General features: G+C 44.2%; 1 protein-coding gene across 2 annotated transcripts in view; it reads right to left on the bottom strand.

Annotated features, from left to right (window-relative positions):
- Positions 1–6,204: 6,204 nt before the first annotated feature.
- Positions 6,205–23,025, bottom strand: part of LOC111953013 (chromatin remodeling regulator CECR2-like) — a 68,958-nt gene continuing 52,137 nt past the window's right edge. For both annotated transcript variants that reach the window (XM_023972078.3, XM_023972076.3), the window contains exons 16-19: positions 22,062–22,893; positions 8,336–10,187; positions 8,166–8,233; positions 6,205–8,047 (exon numbers count right to left, since the gene is read on the bottom strand). In XM_023972078.3, the coding sequence (XP_023827846.1) occupies positions 8,185–8,233; positions 8,336–10,187; positions 22,062–22,893 (2,733 nt within the window). In that variant the 3' untranslated portion in view covers positions 6,205–8,047; positions 8,166–8,184. The remainder of the gene's footprint in view (positions 8,048–8,165; positions 8,234–8,335; positions 10,188–22,061; positions 22,894–23,025) is intronic.

Below are 23,025 nucleotides of genomic sequence, written 5' to 3'. Positions count from 1 at the left end.
TCGTGTGCTGTTACTTATGCTACCAGGGGTAAAAATTGGTCTGGGGCTGAGATCCTGCAGCTATACTCCAAATGAGCAGCCTGGCATCAGACTAGACGTAGCATAGTAAACGTAAATATGATATGTTACCATACCAAATGTAACATAAGACAGAAGGTCACTTAAGGCAAAAAACGAAAGGATGGTGGTTGGTTGGGGTGTTGCGTTACAGACATTAGCATTTTAGCTGATTAGCAACTTTAACTACTTTGCATGTTAGCTAACCCTTCCCCTAACCTTAACCCTTTAGCTAACCAGTCCTCTAACCTAGCTAACGTTAGTTACCTAGCTAACTTTAGCCACAACAAATTGGAATTTATAACATAACATGTTTTGGAAATGTGACATTATTCATAAAATATCATACGAAATGGATGATGCATACCATACGAAACGTAACACATCATACTAAACGGAGTGTCTCAGATTTATGTACAGAATAATACGAAATGCTCTGAGACCAGCAGCCAGTAAGAGCCAGGTGCAGAGCTGAGTCCGGTACCTTTGGTTAAGCAAATTTTGCAATATCTAATGAAAATTGTTGTGCATATTTAATTTTCCTCAGCCAACAACACGAGTAACCAACAGCAAAATCAGAATGGTTTACCTATTCAATTGGTCAGCTTGTCGAACTCTATGCAAYAAATATTCCCCCAAGGGCGCTTTAAAATTTGCAAGTGCCAGAGGGAGAAACATCCATGCCCAGCGACTGCACATTTCTTAACAGTTGWGGGAAAACACTTTTGAAAGCAGTTTTGATGGCCACTTAAAATAGCAGGGTCACTGCTTTCTATTAGCCTACTAAATGTATTTCTGTGCACCATTTTCCAATATTCAGTTGGTCATAGTCTCTCAACTAGGCTACTTTATGGTGTGCCAAGCAGGTATAGTGACCATGAACACGAGAAACATTTATTTTATTTCATTATGTTTGGCAGTGACTGGCTGTCTCCTGAGACTCTTTGCAAAGGACCTGACTACAGAAATCTGTGAGATGGTGAAGTGCGGCCACTACCTGCCCTGGCAACCAGGACACTGGCGCAGCCTTCAAGAAAAGCTCAACCCAGAGACCCTTCTGAAGKTTGAGACCCTGGGCACATGGTCAAATGGCATGCCGGTGAAGAAACCAGAGATCTATTAGCAGATGACACACCTGGGCGACCACTGCCAGCCCACCTATTGCTGTGGCTACCCTACTARGCTGCTCAGCCCATGTACTACAGCACCTGGCTGAGCTCCCACAAGTACAAGTATGTATAGGTATACTGGAGAGGAGATTGAGGACCCTCAATGAATACTTCACCATGAAGTACTTCATCAGGACAAATATCCATCAAGGCACAAGCCTGGTCCTACACGAAAAAAGAAAAAAAAAGCTCTGGAAAAAAAGTGAAAAATATTGTGTATTGATTTTTTGACAGTTATAAGGTTGCAGGTCCATAAGTCCATGCCTTGCACATATGGATCCACAGTTACTGTACCTGAATACAACGCTGGAATTCTGACCATGGCTAAGAGTATCCCATTTTATTATTGGATTTAACATTGATTATAAAAGTGTACTAAAACGAGGACACTGACGAACATTTCAAGACAGAAACATCAATGCAGAAGCCAGGTCTTAGTTTTTTCCCCAATTCATCAAGGCATAAACAGTCTTGCATTATTTAAATAATCAATTCAGAAGCCTTACACCTACTTATCTGCCATACCAGTAGGCCTATTCAATAGGATACTCCTTTACAAGAAACTGTCCTTTGATAGACCTAAGCATATTACAGTAACATCACCCAAGCCTCAGCTCTCCCTCCCCTACCAAAGAAAATGGAGAACAAGCAACATACTTCAATTCAGGAAAAGTTATTTATTCTAAGAAATGTGCAGTATAGAAAATACTTCAGTCCATTTCCAAAATAATCTATGTCAGTCAGATGAAACATACAGGGTCTTTTTTGATGCTGCTATACTACAGAGGTAAATGTCAACTGCTTAAAAACAAAAAACAACCAGAGATAACATTTATATTAAAAAAAAGTCACAATGTACAACATTTAAGAGCAAATAAATATGATTCACATTTAATCAAATCTAGATATTTTACTAGTGCAGACGAACTGGATGACAGAGTAGAAGTGGAGTGAAGTGAGTGGCATACAGACTTCCATGTCTTGTGCAGACTACACATCAGSGACAACAAAGCTGCATAACAGTATGATAACCTCACAGACCATTTACAACTACACTGTCCTTCATACATGGACAGCGCAAATGATCACACTACCTCCGAGAAGACCTCATCTAGTACTAAAAATCCCTAGCAAGTAAAACAATACATCCTTAAAACAGCAGGGTTCTCCAACTGGCGGCCCGCAGGGTGGTTTTATTTGTCCCCCCAAGTTTTCTGAGCAAAACTTGTTCCTAAGAATTCCRACACATAATAGAGAGATACATGTGATCGTATACAAATGTAAGCAAGGTTTGAAATGATGTTTTAGTGAAATATATATTTTTGGGCTTCTTACGGTCAAATTGCAGTGTACAAATGATTTGTAATTATGTTCCGGCCCCCCGACCATCCACTCAAGAAAGAAAATTGGCCTGCGGCTGAATCTAGTTGATGATCCCTGTTATACAGTATCCTGGGACAAATCAATAATGTCTCACWGCTTCTAGTATTTTCCTATATTCATCCCTCCTTGAGCACATTTCCTTTTAATGCATTAGGTGTCTATAATTGAGGGAACTACACTGCCAACTCTATGCTGCCTAACACAGATCCAGTAGAACCACACGGCTCAGGTTGTCTACTCACCTCACTCTGTGGCAGGAAGGCATGCAATCTATACAGCTGATTAGACAAGATCATATTTAAAAGAGCCCTTTTCTGATGACCTCAGACATATGCCCTTTAACTCCCCCGATGACACAAATAACCTTACAATAAAATGTGTCATGGACGGGTCCGCTACACTTTTGATCAGGACAGTACCATGACTTGGCACTGGGAAAATTAGACAATAGTCATGACAATAGTAGTGTTAGGCCATTTGTGTGCTGGGGACTGACTCTGGTGAGTGGAGGGACTTAGTTGATGCCAGTGGACTGGCTATGAGGTAGATTCATTCGTTGCCATCACTATACCTGTGGGACTCACAGGCGCAACATGGATATGATAAGATGGGGAAGACTTCAATCTACACAGATCAATTGTTCAAAGACAAAATCACTCGCCGTGTACAGTACCAGTCAAAAGTTTGAACATACCTACTCATTCAAGGGTTTTTCTTTATATTGTAGAATAACAGTGTAGACATCAAAACTATGAAATAACATATGGAATCATGTAGTAACCAAAAAAGTGTTAAACAAATCAAAATATATTTATTAGATGCTGATTWTTTTATTTATTTAATTTAACTAGATAATTTTTTCTTAACTGACTTATTTACAATGACTGCCTACCCCAGCCAAACACGGACAACACTGGGCCAATTGTGCACCGCTCTATGGGTCTCCCAATCATGGCCGGATGTGATACATCCCTGGATGCTTTGATATTCTTGAAAGTAGCCACCATTTGCCTTGATGACAGCTTTGCATACTCTTGGCATTCTCTCAACCAGCTTCATGAGGTAGTCACCTGGAATGCATTTCAATTAACAAGTGTGCCTTGTTAAAAGTTCATTTGTGGAATTTCTTTCCTTCTTAATGAATTTGAGTCTATCAGTTGTGTAGGGGTGGTATACATTAGTTAGCCCAAGTTCATATTATGGCAAGAACAGCTCAAATAAGCAAAGACAAACAGTCCATCATTACTTTAAGACATGAAGGTCAGTCAATGCAGAAAATTAAGAACTTTGAACGTTTCTTCAAGTGCAGTTGCAAAAACAATCAAGCGCTATAATGAAACTGGCTCTTATAAGGACCGCCACAGGAAAGGAAGACCCAGAGTTACCTCTGCTGCAGAGGACAAGTTCATTAGAGTTAACTGCACCTCAGATTGCAGCCCAAATAAATGCTTCACAGAGTTCAAGTAACAGACACATCTCAACATCAATTGTTCAGAGGAGACCATGTGAAATCAGGCCTCCATGGTCAAATTGCTGCAAAGAAACCACTACTAAAGGACACTAATAAGAATATTACTTGGGCCAAGAAACACGAGCAATGGACATTAGAATGGTGGAAATCTGTCCTTTAGTCTGATGAGTCCAAATTTGAGATTTTTGTTTTCAACCAAGGTGTTTTTGTGAGACGCAGAGCAGGTGAACGGATGATCTCCGCATGTCTAGTTCCCACCGTGAAGCATGGAAGTGGTGGTGTGACGGTGGGGGAGAGCTTTGCTGGTGACACGGTAAGTTATATATTTAGAATTCAAGGCACACTTAACCAGCATGGTTACCACAGCATCCTGCAGCGACACACCATCCCATCTGGTTTGCTCCTAGTGAGACTATCATTTGCTTTTCAACAGGACAATGACCCCACACACCTCCAGGCTGTGTAAGGGCTATTTGACCAAGAAGGAGAGTGATGAAGTGCTGCATCAGATGACCTGGCCTCCACAATCACCCAACCGCAACTCAATTGAGATGGTTTGGGATGAGTTGGACTGCAGAGTGAAAGAAAAACCAGGCAACAAGTGCTCAGCATATGTGGGAACTCCTTCAAGACTGATGGAAAAGCATTCCAGGTGAAACTGGTTGAGAGAATGCCAAGAGTGTGCAAAGCTGTCAAGGCAAACAGTGGCTTACTTTGAAGAATATCACATATATTTTGATTTAACACTTTTTTTGGTTACTGCATGACACCATATGCGTCATTTCATAGTTTTGATGTCTTCTTCACTATTATTCTACAATGTAGAAAATAGTAAGGATAAAGAAAAACCCTTGAATGAGTAGGTGTCCTAACTTCTGACTGGTACTGTATAGTGGCAATGACAAGAGCAACAATATTAAACAAAAAACAAACTGGAATGTCGAAAAACTCAACTATTCCAATTAGTACAAAACGGAATAGACATTTTATTTAACCCCAAACAAAGCAAACAGGTTGGCAGTGAGCAAGACCCCCCACTATCACAAGAGGACTGAAAATAACACAGAATCTTGCAAAAACAATATTGGTTTATCAGTTTCTTCACATAAAATTAGGTTGATTCATTTGTCACAATTCCAGTCATATTTTCTTGTCCTTCAAATAATTCATTAAAATACCCGTATAAAACTGTACACCCTGAGGACATATAAAAGGTTAATTGAATTGGGGAGGATGAAGCACTGACGTGAAGAAATAATCATGCATGGGTGCAATTGTGGATACAATCTTCACCGTTACGAATAGAATACTAAAACTCACCATAAAAAGGAGCTACAGTGGGACTACCGTGTTAGGTATTATTTTTCGCCAAATGTATGGAATGCAATACATGGTACAGGTTAAAAGAAATGGGCTGTAAAGATGACAACATAAAAAAAAGACCTTAGCATACATCAATTGTTGATTCTAACTCATGTTCACTTAGTGCGTATACCAACCAGCAGGACACATGGAAGTGTGGAAAACCATCCAACATAATTCCCTAGTTTGAGACAAGAGGTCAACTACAGTGAAGAGTCAGAGTTGAAGTCGGAAGTTTACATACACTTATGTCGGAGTCATGAAAACTCGTTTTTCAACCACTCCACAAATTTCTTGTTAACAAACTATAGTTTGGGGAAGTCGGTTAGGACATCTACTTTGTGCATGACACAAGTAATTTTTCCAACAATTGTTTACAGACCGACTATTTCACTGTATCACAATTCCAGTGGGTCAGAAGTTTACATACACTAAGTTMACTGTGCCTTTAAACAGCTTGGAAAATTCCAGGAAATGATGTCATGGCTTTAGAAGCTTCTAATAGGCTAATTGACATRATTTGAGTCAATTGGAGGTGTACCTGTGGATGTATTTCAATGCCGACCTTCAAAATCAGAGCCTCTTTGCTTGACATCATGGGAAAATCAAAAGAAATCAGCCAAGACCTCAGAAAATAATTTGTAGACCTCCTCAAGTCTGGTTCATCCTTGGGAGCAATTTCCAAATGCCTGAAGGTACCACGTCCATCCTGTCTCTTATACACATCTAGATGTGTATAAGAGACAGGTATAAAACTGTGAAAAGTGCAAATCAATCCCAGAACAACAGCAAAGGACCATGTGAAGATGCTGGAGGAAACAGGTACAAAAGTATCTATATCCACAGTAAAATGAGTCCTATAGCGACATAACCTGAAAGGCCGCTCAGCAAGGAAGAAGCCACTGCTCCAAAACCGCCATAAAAAAGCCAGACTATGGTTTGCAACTGCACATGGGGACAAAGATCCTACTTTTTGGAGAAATGTCCTCTGGTCTGATGAAACAAAAATAGAACTGTTTGGCCATAATGACCATTATGTTTGGAGGAAAAAGGGGGAGGCTTGCAAGCCGAAGAACACCATCCCAACCGTGAAGCACGGGAGTGGCAGCATCATGTTGTGGGGGTGCATTGCTGCAGGAGGGACTGGTGCACTTKACAAAATAGATGGCATCATGAAGGAGTAAAAGTATGTGGATATATTGAAGCAACATCAAGACATCCGTCAGGAAGTTAAAGCTTGGTCGCAAATGGGTCTTCCAAATGAACAATGACCCCAAGCATACTTCCAAAGTTGTGGCAAAATGGCTTAAGGACAACTAAGTCAAGGTATTGTAGTGGCCATCACAAAGCCCTGACCTCAATCCTATAGAACATTTGTGAGCAGAACTGAAAAAGCTTGTGCGAGCAAGGAGGCCTACAAACCTGAGGAATGGGCCAAAATTTACCCAACTTATTGTGGGAAGCTTGTGGAAGGCTACCTGAAACGTTTGACCCAAGTTAAACAATTGAAAAGGCAATGCTACCAAATACTAATTGAGTGTATGTAAACTTCTGACCCACTGGGAATGTGATGAAAGAAATAAAAGCAGAAATAAATCATTCTCTACTATTATTCTGACATTTCACATTCTTAAAATAAAGTGGTGATCCTAACTGACCTAAGACAGGGAATTGTTACTGGGATTAAACGTCAGGAATTGTGAAAAACTGAGTTTAAATGTATTTGGCTAAGGTGTATGTAAACCTCCGACTTCAACTATATATAAAACAAGCACCAACGTAAAAATTCCAAGGCCACTCCAGTATGTGTAGACTATCCCTAGTGCATAGCAGAGAAGGCTCTCTGCAGGTCTATATCTATCATTCACACATACATTCAACAAAAAGGAAACGGCAAGGCCTGTCTGTCGACAGGGTTCTGATGACGGCTTCTCTACAGTCTTAAAGTTCCTCCTTTTCTACACCTGAGTTTAAAAACGTTTGGGGAAAAAAACCCAAAGAAACAATAACACCAGCCCTCTCTTCTCATCACCGGATCCATTTTTCCTCTTCTGTAGAGGTTCTGATAGGACCGAAGGGGCTGGAGGTCCATAGGAGAGCTATAGTCAGGGGAAGAGCCTTCCTCCAGACAAAACCCAATGACCAGTAGCTTTGTCCAACCAGTGTGAGGCTGCAGACAGAGGAGGATCTCCAGATGTTCTTGCAGGAAGGGACCAGCTGTACACACAGTCTGAACTGGAAGTCCACTGGCAGACAGGGCCATGTCTCAGTGAGGGTTCCACATGAAGCAGACAGACATCCCCGAGGGGCAAAGAACTCATTCCCTAAAGAGATTCTCAAATAAATATGTTTCCCTTGTCTGCACACACTGCATATCTTCTGTCTGATGCAGTGAGAGCAGTAGTTACTGGTGCTCCGTGACACAGACAGAGAAAAGACAACGGACAAGACTCCATTTTGAGCCGCTCCACAGCAGAGAACATCATGGTTCCAACAGCACAGTCACATTTTAAAGGCTTATGACAGGAGACACAGGCAATCGTCATGGATGGATGATATGCAGGCACTGCTTTGTGTACAGGTGTTTGTTGCTTTTGTCCTTTACCTGGATCGTGGGGAAAAGGAATGAAAAAAGGAGATTAATCATTGAAACATGACTGGGATTCTGAAATATTGATTGGTGATAGCCCTTCACCCTCCTCCGCCATTGAATAATCGCTCACCCTGCGCCCACAGAGTTGCTCAAACTCCCTGTTTACTGCTGGGACCACTCGGAGACATCATCTGCTGCCTACAACATTACATAATAGATATCAGTAACCTCCTCTTCCTAGCCATCAAAGCAAAATAACATAAATGAACAGTTAGAATCTCCAGTGTAGCTCTTTCTTACCCTGGGTGAAGGAAGTGTTCGGGCGCCAGGCCTCTCTGCTGGACCATCATGCCCTGGAAGTGGCCTCCGGCCTGGGGATGTCTGTACATCGCCATGCGGGTCTGCCCCGGGGGAAAGGGAAGGTGCTGGGGCCGGTGCAGGGCTTCCATGAGGTGGGGGTGGGGTCTCTGGGGGGCGTAGTGTCCACTGGGGTAACCTGGCTGGTTGGGGTATGGAGCATGAGACATGTGGGGAGGCTGGGCCCCGCCCTGCTGCATCCCAGTATGCACTGCTCGGGAATCGTACAGGAAGTTGCCCACGTGAGGTGGGGGCTGGGCACTCCGGCGGCGTGCGGCAGCGTTGTGGCTGTCCAGGTCCAGGATCTCTTTGGGGCTCTCTGGCCGCTCTGAGCTCTCCTCCACCCGAGCAGGCTGTTGCTTCACAGGGCTGCCGGCTTCCCTACTCTCCTTCTCCACAGATCCTCCACGGGGGCCCTCGGGCAGGGGATTGGGGGACATCAGGCTGCCCCCGGAGCCCTCAGAGCCCAGGGGGGAGCCCATGCTGCTGCCCTCCTTCAGGCACCCATTGACATTGGCACTAGTTGCAAGCAGGTAGGTGTTGGAGGGCATGGGGTGGCGAGGCTGGTACTGCTGCTGCCTGTGCCACTCCTCGGAGGGGTAGCCTCCCCGGCTGTTGCCCTGGGGCTGGGGGTAGAAGTGTTGCTGCTGGTACTGGGGATACATGTTAGGGTGGCCCTGGGGATMCTGCTGCTGGGCCATGTGGTATGGATAGGAAGCTCCTTGCTGGTGGTAGGTGGGGTAGCCGGCAGGGTTATGGTGGGGGTTCATGGTCTGGGAAACAGCTTGGTTCGGGTAAGGCTGTTGATTTGAAGGGGGCATGGGTTTGCCCATAGGTTGACCATAGTGCAGATGTGTTGGGCTGCCCATGCCATATTGACCCATGGCTCCATTGTCCTGGCCCTGGGAGTGGGGAGCCATGGCTGGGTTGTGACCCCTTGGCCCCTGGTTACCGGGCTGTGTCTGTTGTACCTTGGGACTGAACGACTGTTGTTTATAGATGCCATTTGGAGGTCCAGACTTCATCATGCTGGAGTTACCAGAACTGCCTCCAGAGTCCCTCCTGCTAGTGGGCTCGCTTGGCCTCTGGTCACCCTGGTCGGCTGGGCTGGGCTGGGGAGGCAACTGGGACACAGGGTGGCTGGGGGGCAGGGAGGTGAGAGGTGCTGGCTGGGGTGGACCAGGGCCAGGCTGGGCCCCCTGGGGGGTGTTCTGTGGCATTCCATGCATGGAAATTGGTTGAGGGACATTCTGAGCCACATGTGGAGGTGTGTTCTGAGAGTTTTGTTGGTGGGGGTTTTCGGATCCTTGCTGTGGAGCATTCCGAGTGATATGTTGAGGGATGTTTTGTTGCTGTGCATTCTGGGTATTGTGTTGATGGGCGTTCTTAAGGCGAGTGGCATTCTCTAGGATTTGCTGGGGGGGGCTCTGGGTAATATGCTGTGGAGCATTCTGGGAGTGAGTTGCATTCTGGGGGTGAGGAGGATGAACAATGGAAGGGTTGTTCTGATGAGGGGGAGTCTGGCTGACAGATTGTCCTCTGCTCTCCCCCTCTTGGTTGTCGTTTGTCTCTGAGCTCTGTGGGAGTCCCAGCCCAGACGCAGCCTGCTCCCGGGTCCCGCTAACCCTCTCCTGTGATCTGCCCCAGTTTGGAACAGAGGGGCTCTGCATGCCCCGAGTGGGGCGACTGGGAGGCTCTGTGGGACTGGGGAACGAGGTGCGTTCCTGTTCAGATGGGACGGGGGTTACCCGAGCTCCTGCATGGTTGTTGGATGTTTTGGGATCTGACGTGGACCCTGTCAAGACAGATCATTTAGTGAGTGGAAGGTTGTTACAGTGAAAACAAAGAATCGATTTGTACAACAGCATCTGAATGAATGCCTCAAGACTGAGAACGTGTCCTATTACATTTCCTGGCAAAGACTCAAAATGGTCAAATTAATTGATACACAATTTTAAAAACGATCTTTGATTACATTTGTACGTGAAAAATGTTGGGTTCATCCTTCCATATCAAAACATCTTGCTAGGGTAGCTGCAGTGCTAATTTCATCAACGAAAAAAGTAACGGAAATACATTTTTCAGTGGCAATTGACCAGACTAAATAGACCCAGAAAAAACAAACAACTAAATTATCTTTGACTAAAATCTGACTAGTAAGTGGACTGGACAATAGTTTTTGGAGAGATTGAGAGCTTTTTTATGACATTAGTGAAATTGTAAGGCTTTCTCATTGCAATGTTGCACTGCGGTAGTGTTGTCACAATACCAGAATTTTGACTTTGATACCAGGTTTAATATCACGATACTCGATACCGAAACGATACCACGGCAAAAAATAATAAAAAATACAATTTAAAAAGGGTATTAGTTAAACACAGAATAACCACTGGGATATATATATATATTTTTTTTATACATTGAACAATATCTTGATAACCAATTAAAATAAACAGAATATCTATTAAAACATTTCTCATTTTACCCCCTTTTCATGATAGCCAATTGCAATCTTGTTTCATCGTTGCAACTCCCGAACGGGCTCGGGAGAGGCGAAGGTCGAGTCATGCGTCTTCCAAAACATCACCCACCAAACCGCGCTTCTTAACACCCTCCCGCTTCACCCAGAAGCCAGCCGCACCAATGTGTCGGAGGAAACACTGTCCAACCAACAACATTGGTCAGCCTGCAGGTGCCCGGCCCACCACAAGGAGTCACTAGAGCGCAATGAGCCAAGTAAAGCCCCTTCTGCCAAACCCTCCCCTAACCCGGACGATGCTGGGCCAATTGTGCACCGCCCTAAGAGACTACCGATCACAGCCTGTTGTGATCCAGCCCGGGATCGAACCCGGGTCTGTAGTGACGCCTCTAGCACTGCAACACCTTAGACCGCTGCGCCACTTGGGAGGCCCACAAAATCTCAACTGTTTCAACATTTAATTTTACACGTCAGGGTTAATTAAAATGGCCATAATATTAGATCAAATGACATTCATTAGACCTGTGATTCATTAAAGCGAAATAACTTAATATATTAAATAAATAGTTTAGTGCCAAAACTACATAAAAAACACCTTCAAGCTCATTTCTGAAGCTTCTATATTGCAATAGTTTACACACCATAGAAATACTATGGATTTTACACAGCATACTACGATTCCCAGAGTGCATTTCAACTCCCAAGGTGTAATGCTCCACCTAGGGCTGCTGGCTGGCTACTGCTACTAATCCCAGACAAATGCGAAGTAGTCTAAATATATTGCTGTCATTGCTAAGTTGAGTGCATTTCACGTTACTTTTGGGTTGTAATCATATTATAATGCTCAGTACTCACATGAATGTCACGCTGAATATATGTTCATGGCATTGTCACTCATAGTTATAATTTAGTTGCTAGTAGAATAGCAGTACAATGCAAATGTCATGTCTAAAATAGTTTGTCGTTTTGCCACCCAACCTCCCTTGCACTGCTTTATAACACCTCTTGCATAGTTGTTTCGGTGGGCTTGCCCTCACCATCTGCTCTGTAAGCAAAGTATTCCCAAAGTTCGCTTCTGGAGCCTGTGTCAGCTGCGTGCACAAGCAGCCTGGCCAGCTTACTACTGCCCCCTTGAAATTTCAAAACAAATTACTAGACAGACTATCCTCTCAATCCGTATATGACATGAGATATTTGACAGAAGTACTGAAAGTAACAAAAATTCTAGTATCGAACTGTTTTTCATGTTCTAGTATTGAAAAAGTGCCGAAGTTTCATGCCCAGGTCATTCACGAGTCACCTCTTTGCCTGGCAGGGTTGCCATGTCCGCGGTTTTCCGGCTAAATTGGGATACTTTGAAAACTGTTGTGGATGAAAATGTTTTGGTCATGGGTTGCAGGTTTTTGGGCTACTTCTAAATTGCGCCATGGCATTTAAAAATATATAATAATTTCACTTTGACCTGCTGCTGCTGACTCAGGCAGGCTGTTGCTGAGTGTTGTTGTGGGGAGGGAGGGCCGTGTTTGTGCGCGCACGTTGAGCACAGCACGGCAATAGGCAGCTGAGTCACGTGAGTGAGAGGAGAGCAGCACGCCACACAGTTTCTAAACCCAGAAGCGCAACATTGTGAGACGTCCGGGAATGCTTGCGAAACAGATCAAGCCGGGTTTAGGTGTTTGAGAAGTCAATGAGAAAAGTTAAGAATTCTTCCTTAGTTGTTCATTRCCTCAAAATCTGAAGGCACAACCTAAATTCAAGCCAATGTCTTCAGTAGTTTAACATGTTATTAATCCAACCTCAAGACAGTGATAAACTAACATGTTTTCATTATAGTCAAAAACAACTTTATATCGAAGGAGTGCCTTTGATTTGATGGCCTGCAAATGCTCAGTTCGGCATGAAACAACTGTTAGACCCAATGACGTGTTTCGATGCATGAGCTTAGCTAGCCAATGTCGCCATGACATTGCCTACAAGCAATGTTCCCTCCAATTGTTTTGGGCAATGAGCAAATTTCAGGTCTGCTTTGTGCAAACTTGAATTCTGTGCAACTTCCATCGCGCGTTTAATATGAACACGGAGGCCATACATGCTTTAAGCTACAGTTTTAACAGTGGCCAAGTAGGCTACTGTGTCTATTTGATCATAATGTAGGCCTACCAGAGTCGCCTACCATCAAAAACAATGGAGAAAATGCATACCATAATATTTTAACATGGAAATAGCTGTTCTATCATTCAGCCTACAGTAGCAGCCAATGTGTGGTGATCAATGTAGGTCTACATTCCATGAGACTTTTGAAAAAAACATGCAGGGCTTGACATTAACCTGTTTATCCACTTGTCCTTCAGACAAGGAGGTGACAGAAAATGTGTTGTTTGATGCAAGAAACCACTTTACAAGAATAGGAATATAAAGATTATTTTCCATTATTACAGAGAATCAGACAAATTATACTACGCTCTGCCTATTGGCTACTTAGCTTATTCAAGACCATCTCAAAATACAACACTGCCCCTTTAAGACATAAAAAAGCTCTTTACCTGACTTGCTTTTCAAAGATGTCTAGAAATGTACACTTGTAGGAAGTAACCACTCCCCCATTGTTGACGAGAAATGTGAAAAGTGTGCAAAGCAGTTGCTACTTAGCAAAGGGTTGCTACTTAGAAGAAAGTAAAATATATTTTGATTTGTTTAACACTTTTTTGGTTATTACATGATTCCATATGTTGGTCATAGATGATGTCTTCACTATTATTCTACAATGTAGAAAATAGTCAAAATAAAGAAAAACCCTTGAATGAGTAGGTGTGACTGGTACTCTGTGTGTGATACCTACATTTATTATTTATTTATACATTATGTCAATTGGGACGGTTCAAATTGCACTTCGGGACGGTGATGGAAAAAGGTTKGTCTTGAGCCCTGTACGTAGCACGCTAGCTAGCCAACATTGGCCAGAAAGTTGAAGTCCATGGAGAGAGAGAGCGGCAAGCAGCAGTACAGAGGTGAGGWCAGAGAGGAACCAATGAACTCCATTGCTGACTATCAAATAATAAGAGTAGTGATTGATTAGTAGAGTAAAACTCTTGATGTACTGGACTCCTGATGGATCTGCTCTCTTTCCTTTCCATCTTGCTCCAGAGGGATGGAGCCACACATTAATTGACTTTTATACTCCAGTTGAAAATGAGATTACTTTAGAACAATGTGACTTGTAATAACACAATTTCAATGTTTAACATTGTGTTACCACCATTAGCGGTGAAGATGACACCGGAGAACAAGGKCGACGTTTTACGTATTCCTAACCAATTGTGTTTTTTTGTTATTTTCTTTGCGTTGTTTGTAACTTATTTTGTACATAATGTTGCTGCTACGGTCTCTTATGACCGAAAAGAACTTCAGGACATCAGACCTGCGATTACTCACAACGGACTGGCAGAATCCTTTTTTCCCTTTAACGAGTCTGCCGTGAATGATATACTGTTTTCCCAGGAACAGGCCCAGATCCCCATCATTTGCGTGAAGAGAAAGCGGAGAAAAAAAGGGACCAGAGGGCGGGCTGCCTTCTGAGAATACGTAGACGATCGAATAAACCCACACTTCCTTCCATTCTGCTAGCAAAAGTGCAATCTTTGGAGGGGGGGYAAAAAATATATTTWAAAAAATCGATGAGATTAACCTACCAACGAGACATTCAAAACTATAATATCTGAACGTTGACATTATCAACATGGTTATACGCTGTATTGGCAGGATAGAACAGCGGCGTCTGGTAAGACAAGGGGCTGCGGACTATGTATTTTCGTAAATAACAGCTGGTGCACGATATCTAAGAAAGTCTCGAGCTATTGCTCGCCTGAGGTAGAGTATCTCATGATAAACTGTAGACCACACAATCTACCTAGAGAGTTTCTGTATTTTTCATAGCTGTCTACATACCATCACAGACTGATGATTACACTAAGACCGCACTGAATGAGCTGTATTCCACCATAAGCAAACAGGAAAACACTCACTCAGAGGCGGTGCTCCTAGTAGCCGGGGACTTCAATGAAGGGAAACATGCATACCGCCCTAACAGAGCCACTGATGATGCAATCTCTATTGCACTCCACACTGCCTTTTCCCACCTGGATAAAGGTTTTGAGAATGACACAAATATTAATTTTCACAAAGTCTGCTGCCTCAGTTTGTATGATGGCAATTTGCATATACTCCAGAATGTTATGAAGAGTGATCAGATGAATTGCAATTAATTGCAAAGTCCCTCTTTGCCATGCAAATGAACTGAATCCTCCCCCCCAAAAATCCATTGCATTTCAGCCCTGCCACAAAAGGACCAGCTGACATCATGTCAGTGATTCTCTCGTTAACACAGGTGTGAGTGTTGACGAGGACAAGGCTGGAGATCACTCTGTCATGCTGATTGAGTTTGAATAACTGGAAGCTTCAAAAGGAGGGTGGTGCTTGGAATCATTGTTTTTCCTCTGTCAACCATAGTTACCTGCAAGGAAACACGTGCCGTCATCATTGCTTTGCACAAAAAGGGCTTCACAGGCAAGGATATTGCTGCCAGTAAGATTGCACCTAAATCAACCATTTATCAGATCATCAAGAACTTCAAGGAGAGCGGTTCAATTGTTGTGAAGGCGGRTTCAGGGCGCCCAAGAAAGTCCAGCAAGCGTCAGGACCGTCTCCTAAAGTTGARTCAGCTGCGGAAATCGGGCCACCACCAGTACAGAGCTTGCTCAGGAATGGCAGCAGGCAGGTGTGAGTGCATCTGCACACACAGTGAGGCGAAGACTTTGAGGATGGCCTGGTGTCAAGAAGGGCAGCAAAGAAGCCACTTATCTCCAGGAAAAACATCAGGGACAGACTGATATTCTGCAAAAGGTACAGGGATTGGACTGCTGAGGACTGGGGTAAAGTCATTTTCTCGGATGAATCGCCTTTCCCAATGTTTGGGGCATCTGGAAAAAAGCTTGTCCGGAGAAGACAAGGTAAGCGCTACCATCAGTCCTGTGTCATGCCAACAGTAAAGCATCCTGAGACCATTCATGTGTGGGGTTGCTTCTCAGCCAAGGGAGTGGCTCACTCACACTTTTGCCTAAGAACACAGCCATGAATAAAGAATGGTACCAAAACATCCTCCGAGAGCAACTTCTCCCAACCATCCAAGAACAGTTTGGTGAGGAACAATGCCTTTTCCAGCATGATGGAGCACCTTACCATAAGGCAAAAGTGATAACTAAGTGGCTCGGGGAACAAAACATCGATATTTTGGCCAGGAAACTCCCCAGACCTTAAGCCAATTGAGAACTTGTGGTCAATCCTCAAGAGGCGGGTGGACAAACAAAAACCCACAAATTCTGACAAACTCCAAGCATTGATTATGCAAGAATGGGCTGTCATCAGTCAGGATGTGGCCCAGAAGTTAATTGACAGCATGCCAGGGCGGATTGCAGAGGTCTTGAAAAAGAAGTGTCAACACTGCAAATATTAACTCTTCGCATCAACTTCATGTAATTGTCAATAAAAGCCTTTGACAGTAAGGAAATGCTTGTAATTATACTTCAGTATTCCATAGTAACATCTGACAAAAATATCTAAAGACACTGAGGCAGCAGACTGAAAATGTATATTTGTGTCATTCTCAAAACTTTTGGCCACGACTGTACAGCTCAGCATCCAACACCATAGCGCCCTCACAGCTCATCAATAAGCTAAGGACCCTGGGACTAAACACCTCCCTCTGCAACTGGATCCTGGACTTCCTGACGGGCCGCCCCAGGTGGTAAGGGTAGGAAACAACACATCCGCCACTCTGATTCTCAACACAGGGATCCCTCAGGGGTGCATGCCCAATCCCCTCCTGTTCTCCCTGTTCACTCATGACTGCACGGCCTAGCATGACTCCAACACCATCATTAAGTTTGCCGATAACAACAGAGGTAGGTCTGATCACTGACAACGACGAGACAGCCTATAGGTAGGTCAGAGACCTGGCGGTGTGGTGCCAGGACAACAACCTCTCCCTCAACGTGATCAAGACAAAGGAGATGATTGTGGACTACAGGAAAAAGGAGAACCGAGCACGCCCCCAACCTCATCGATGGGGCTGTAGTGGAGCAGGTTGAGAGCTTCAAGTTCCTTGGGTCCACGTCACCAACAAACTAACACGGTCCAAGCACACCAAGACAGTCATGAAGAGGGCACGACAAAACCTATTCCCCCCTCAGGAGACTGAAAAGATTTGGCATGGGTCCTCAGATCCTCAAAAGGTTTTACAGCTGCACCATCGAGAGCATCCCGACTGGTTGCATCACTGCCTGGTATGGCAACTGCTAGACCTCCGACCGCAAGGCACTACAGAGGGTAGTGCGTACGGCCCAGTACAGACAAAACCGTGACTCYTCAGTGACTCGTGAGACAAAACCGCAACTCGTCAGTGAAGAGCACTTCTTGCCAATCCTGTCTGGTCCAGCGACGGTAGGTTTGTGCGACGTTGTTGCCGGTGATGTCAGGTGAGGACCTGCCTTACAATAGGCCTACAAGCCCTCAGTCCAGCCTCTCTCAGCCTATTGCGGACAGTCTGAGCACTGATGGAGGGATTGTGCGTTCCAGGTGTAACTCGGGCAGTTGTTGTTGCCATCCTGTACCTGTCCCGCAGTGTGATGTTCGGATGTACCGATCCTGTGCAGGTTTTGTTACACGTGGTCTGCCACTGCGAGAACGATCAGCTGTCCGTCCTGTAGCGCTGTCTTAGGCGTCTCACAGTACGGACATTGCAATTTATTGCCCTGGCGACATCTGCAGTCCTCATGCCTCTTTGCAGCATGCCTAAGGCACGTTCACGCAGATGAGCAGAGACCCTGGGCATCTTTCTTTTGGTGTTTTTCAGAATCAGTACAAAGGCCTCGTGGCCTAAGTTTTCATAACTGTGACCTTAATTGCCTACCGTCTGTAAGCTGTTAGTGTCTTAACGACCGTTCCACAGGTGCATGTTCGTTAATTGTTTATGGTTCATTGAACAAACATGGGAAACAGTTTTTAAACCGTTATTTGGATTTTTACGAATTATCTTTGAAAGTCAGGGTCCTGTTTTTTGCTGAGTTTGTTTGTGTATATAATGACCTCCAGCAGGCCACAAATGTGCATGTGTCTGCGCAAACGGTCAGAAACAGACTCCATGAGGGTGGTATGAGGGCCCGACGTCCACAGGTGAGGGTTGTGCTTACAGCCCAACACCGTGCAGGACGTTTGACATTTGCCAGAGAACACCAAGATTGGCAAATTCGCCACTGGCGCCCTGTGCTCTTCACAGATGAAAGCAGGTTCACACTGAGCACATGTGACAGACGTGACAGAGTCTGGAGACGCCGTGGAGAACGTTCTGCTGCCTGCAACATCCTCCAGCATGACCGGTTGGCGGTGGGTAGTCATGGTGTGGGGTGGCATTTCTTTGTGGGCCGCACAGCCCTCCATGTGCTCGCCAGAGGTAGCCTGACTGCCATGAGGTACCGAGATGAGATCCTCAGACCCTTTGTGAGACCATATGCTGACACACATCATTTGTGTCCTGCTGAAGGTCATTTTGCAGGGCTCTGGCAGTGCTCCTCCTTGCCAAAGGCGGAGGTAGCGGTACTGCTGCTGGGTTGTTGCCCTCCTACGGCCTCCTCCACGTCTCCTGATGTACTGGCCTGTCTCCTGGTAGCGCCTCCATGCTCTGGACACTACGCTGACAGACACAGCAAACCTTCTTGCCACAGCTTGCATTGATTTGCCATCCTGGATGAGCTGCATACCTGAGCCACTTGTGTGGGTTGTAGACTCCGTCTCATGCTACCACTAGAGTGAAAGCACCGCCAGCATTCAAAAGTGACCAAAACATCAGCCAGGAAGCATAGGACTGAGAAGTGGTCTGTGGTCACCACCTGCAGAACCACTCCTTTATTGGGGTGTCTTGCCAATTGCCTATAATTTCCACCTTTTGTCTATTCCATTTGCACAACAGCATGTGAAATTTATTGTCAATCAGTGTTGCTTCCTAAGTGGACAGTTTGATTTCACAGAAGTGTGATTGACTTGGAGTTACATTGTGTTGTTTAAGTGTTCCCTTTTTTTTTTTAGCAGTGTAATATATATATATATATATATTATATATATATAATATATATATATATTATATATATATATAATATATTATATATATATATATATATATATATAATACACACACACACAGTGGGGAGAAGAAGTATTTCATACATAGCCGATTTTGCAGGTTTTCCTACTTGCAAAGCATATAGAGGTCTGTAATTTTTATCATAGGTACACCTCAACTGTGCGAGACGGAATCTAAAACAAAAATCCAGAAATTCACATTGTATGATTTTTAAGTAATTCATCTGCATTTTATTGCATGACATAAGTATTTGATCACCTACCAACCTGTAAGAATTCCGGCTCTCACAGACCTGTTAGTTTTTCTTTTGTTGCCAGCGGTTTAGACATTAATGTCTGTGTGTTGAGTTATTTTGAGGGGACAGCAAATGTACACTGTTATACAAGCTGTACACTCACTACTTTACATTGTAGCAAAGTGTCATTTCTTCAGTGTTGTCACATGAAAAMATATACTCAAATATTTACAAAAATGTGAGGGGTGTACTCACTTTTGTGATATACTATATATACATACATATACACACAATCAGGTAATAAAATATTGATAATGCTAGCTAGTTAGTTTGCTGCAACCTATCAGACAGAACTTTGATTAGGRCTACAATACAGCTACAATATGTAAAGGGGAAGGGCTCCAGACTGCTACCATTTAGTTGCCTTTTGCGACCCTTTGACTTGGCTGTGCGAATTACATTTTTAATTGGTTGCATCAGTGCGAGCTGAACATTCATTAGGTCTACATGATCACCTCACTCCAAAGTTGTAAAACGTCCTAATTTCTGTCTGTTAAAACAGTAAAGTGCATTATCCTCATGATTCCTGTAATGAGAGTGTCTGCCCAGCCCCTAGGTCTGTTTCGCTGGGGCCTGCTGCTGTGATGAGCGAGCCACTTGATGGGCTCTTAGGTAAGAAAAGGCATTCGATTGTATAACATTTCAAAATCCAATTGCGGGGAAATACATAGCTTTGGAAGCAACTACTGTTGTTCTCAGCTTTCTGTGGGTATGATTTGTATTTGTCATCTCTTAATATTGAGCTCAATAGCAACTATTTTACAACCAAGATATCTGATATGGCTTTAAGATATGAACTGCAAACTGCGCAATAGCCATTGCGCGTGCATAGGGTAGAAGGCTACAACTCGTTTTTTTAGGACATTAAATGTACTGTTAGATTAATACAGGACTACTAGCAGTGGGTATTATATTTAGCATTAGCGATCTAGCTGTGTTTTGAGTTCTCACTTCCTCATGTGGTGAATTAGCCCCAAAATAAATGTTCCTATGATAAAGTGCATGTAAAGATGTAGCCATATCTCTATTGAACAATAAACTTTCTGGAGCCCTACTTTAACAGTAAAATATAACAATACCTTATTGTCAACCCACAATTCATGACAATCATTGGGTTAGTTTGCAGATAAAAATATCTTGAATAATACATTTTCTATTGTTTGATGCCGCGGGAAAATATGGTGCCATCAAATCATGGGTTGGTGCCAAAAACGGAAAAAGTTAGTGCCACCAGGGGAAAATGTTCATCTGGAGCCCTGTCAAGGGGTGTGATTTTTAACATGGTGCAGAGTAATGTGTTCTTCTGCTAATTTAGCTGTTGGGAATAGAATCATAAAATAGAATATCATGCGAAAAAATATGTTAGTTAGACAAGGCTATGTATACAAGTCAGTGACTTATGTTTACTACAGGTTAATGAGGCAATACAAATGTGATGACTAAAATGAAAGGGCATTTATAGTTGACTAAAATGTCCTACTGTTTTCATTATTTTCACAACTCGACTAAATCATTATTCAAATTACAAAAATGTGACAGACTTAAAGCTGCAATATGTAACTTTCTGGGCGACCAGACCAAATTCACATAGAAATGTGGGTTATAGATTGGTTATTCGCATTGAAAGCAAGTCAAAGAAGCGGTAGATCTGTTCAATGTGCGCTATTTTTATGCTTTCWGTTAACTTCCGGTTTTGCGTCTTTTACTTTCAGTTTTATACACTACCTTCAAACAGCTGAAAATACAATATTTTTGGTTATGGAAAAGATATTTCACAGCGGTTTAGATGGTACATTGATTCTTTCCCTCCCGGAGGACCTGAGCCCTGGGACCATGCTTCAGGACTACCTGGCCTGATGACTCCTTGCTGTCCCCAGTCCACCTGGTCGTGCTGCTGCTCCAGTTTCAACTGTTCTGCCTGCGACTATGGAACCCTGACCTGCTTGTCTCTAACTCTGAATGCTCGGCTATGAAAAGCCAACTGACATTTACTCCCGAGGTGCTGACCTGTTACACCCTCTAAACCCACTGATGATGATTATACCCTGCTGATCATCTACGTACGTTTGAACATCTTGGCCATGTACTGTTATAATCTCAACCCGGCACAGCCAGAAGAGGACTGGCCACCCCTCAGAGCCTGGTTCCTCTCTAGGTTTCTTGCTAGGTTCTTGCCTTTCTAGGGAGTTTTTCCTAGCCACCGTGCTTCTACATCTGCATTACTTGCTGTTTGGGGTTTTAGGCTGGAACCTAGCACTAATAGCACTGTGTGACATCGGCTGATGTAAAAAGGGCTTCATGGATACATTTGATTGATTCTTTACACTATACTTGCTTGTTTTGTCACAAACTGAAATTAGGCGAACTATTCAAATTTTTGCAACCAGCAAATGGAGCGATTTCTGCATAGTGCATCTTTAATACCATTTTAGTCTAAATGACTAGACTAAATAAAAAAGACTGATAAAATTAACACGTTATCTCTCAAAGCAAGTCACGAGACACTCCATTAAACTGGTCAATATTTAAATTTGTCACTTACTGTGAAAAATTATTATTATCGCATTGTTGAGGGGAGTTGAGGGGTTTGCTTATGAAATATAGACTGAATGACAGAAAAGTCCTGAATTAAAATGTTTTAAAAAAGGTCAATTTTCATAAAGTTAGTGAGGTAGAGCTCTAAAGCAGATTAGGTCATTCCTACCTTTGGGCTTCAAATCTGCGTGATGGGCAGTCTGGCTGTCCGGGCCATTGTCTCTGGCAGGACGCAGCAGCTGAATTTCAGGGGGAGGGCGGTACGGCGAGGAGTGAGTTGGGGCGCTGCCAACACCCTGTGGGGGCTGCTGCTGAAAGTTGCCCATGTCCTGGTGAGAGGAGCCAGCAGGGAGTCCGGTGGAGGAGGCAGACAGCTGCTGCAGGGCAATCATCTCTGGGCTCTCCAGCATGGAGGCCAGACACTGCCTGGAGTCCTGATGAGGCATGGGGGTCCGCAGGGCCATGGGTCCCGGGGAGCTGGTGATGCCAGTGGAAATCCTGTACTGGCCATTAGGATGAGAGGGGTACCCTCCAGGGCCCCCAGGCTGCTCTGGCCAGGGTTTGGGGCCCATGGGACGTGGACCCCCGTGGCTATAAGAGAGCTGCTGGTGGTTAGCCATATTTTGCACTTGTTTCCCAGGTCCGCTGGGCCTCTCCTGGCCTTGGTGGTTCATCCCTGACCACATGTTAGGAGGCATGCCCATGCCTGGATGGAAGGCTGGGTAGTTGTGTCGTGGTGGGACGTCAGGCCCGGGGTAGCAGTTCCCTCCGGGGTGTAGGGGGTGGCCGTTGGTGCGCTGGCGGGACAAGTACATGCTGCTGTCGGGCATGGGGGTGCAGAGGCCCCCAGACTGGAGGGCCACGGGACGGGGGCCCAGTGAGGGACCATGGGTGGGACCCATGTAGGGGTGCTGCTGCCGGTGGTGCTGTGGCTGAAGAGGCCGGCCATCAGGCCCCATTTGGTATCTATGGCCAACGTGGTGTCCATCCCCCATGTGTGGCTGGAATACAACATCTATTAGTATGTGCATAGCAGCAAATATAAAATCAACCGACAGATCAGAAACACACAAAACATTGTTCAGTCYGAGCACATTGTGTGAGTACAGCAGATATTGGATAGCTCCGAATTA

This window comes from Salvelinus sp. IW2-2015, linkage group LG26, assembly GCF_002910315.2.
Source record: "Salvelinus sp. IW2-2015 linkage group LG26, ASM291031v2, whole genome shotgun sequence".
Lineage (NCBI taxonomy): Eukaryota > Metazoa > Chordata > Actinopteri > Salmoniformes > Salmonidae > Salvelinus > Salvelinus sp. IW2-2015.
This window is presented reverse-complemented; position numbering and strand designations above follow the sequence as displayed.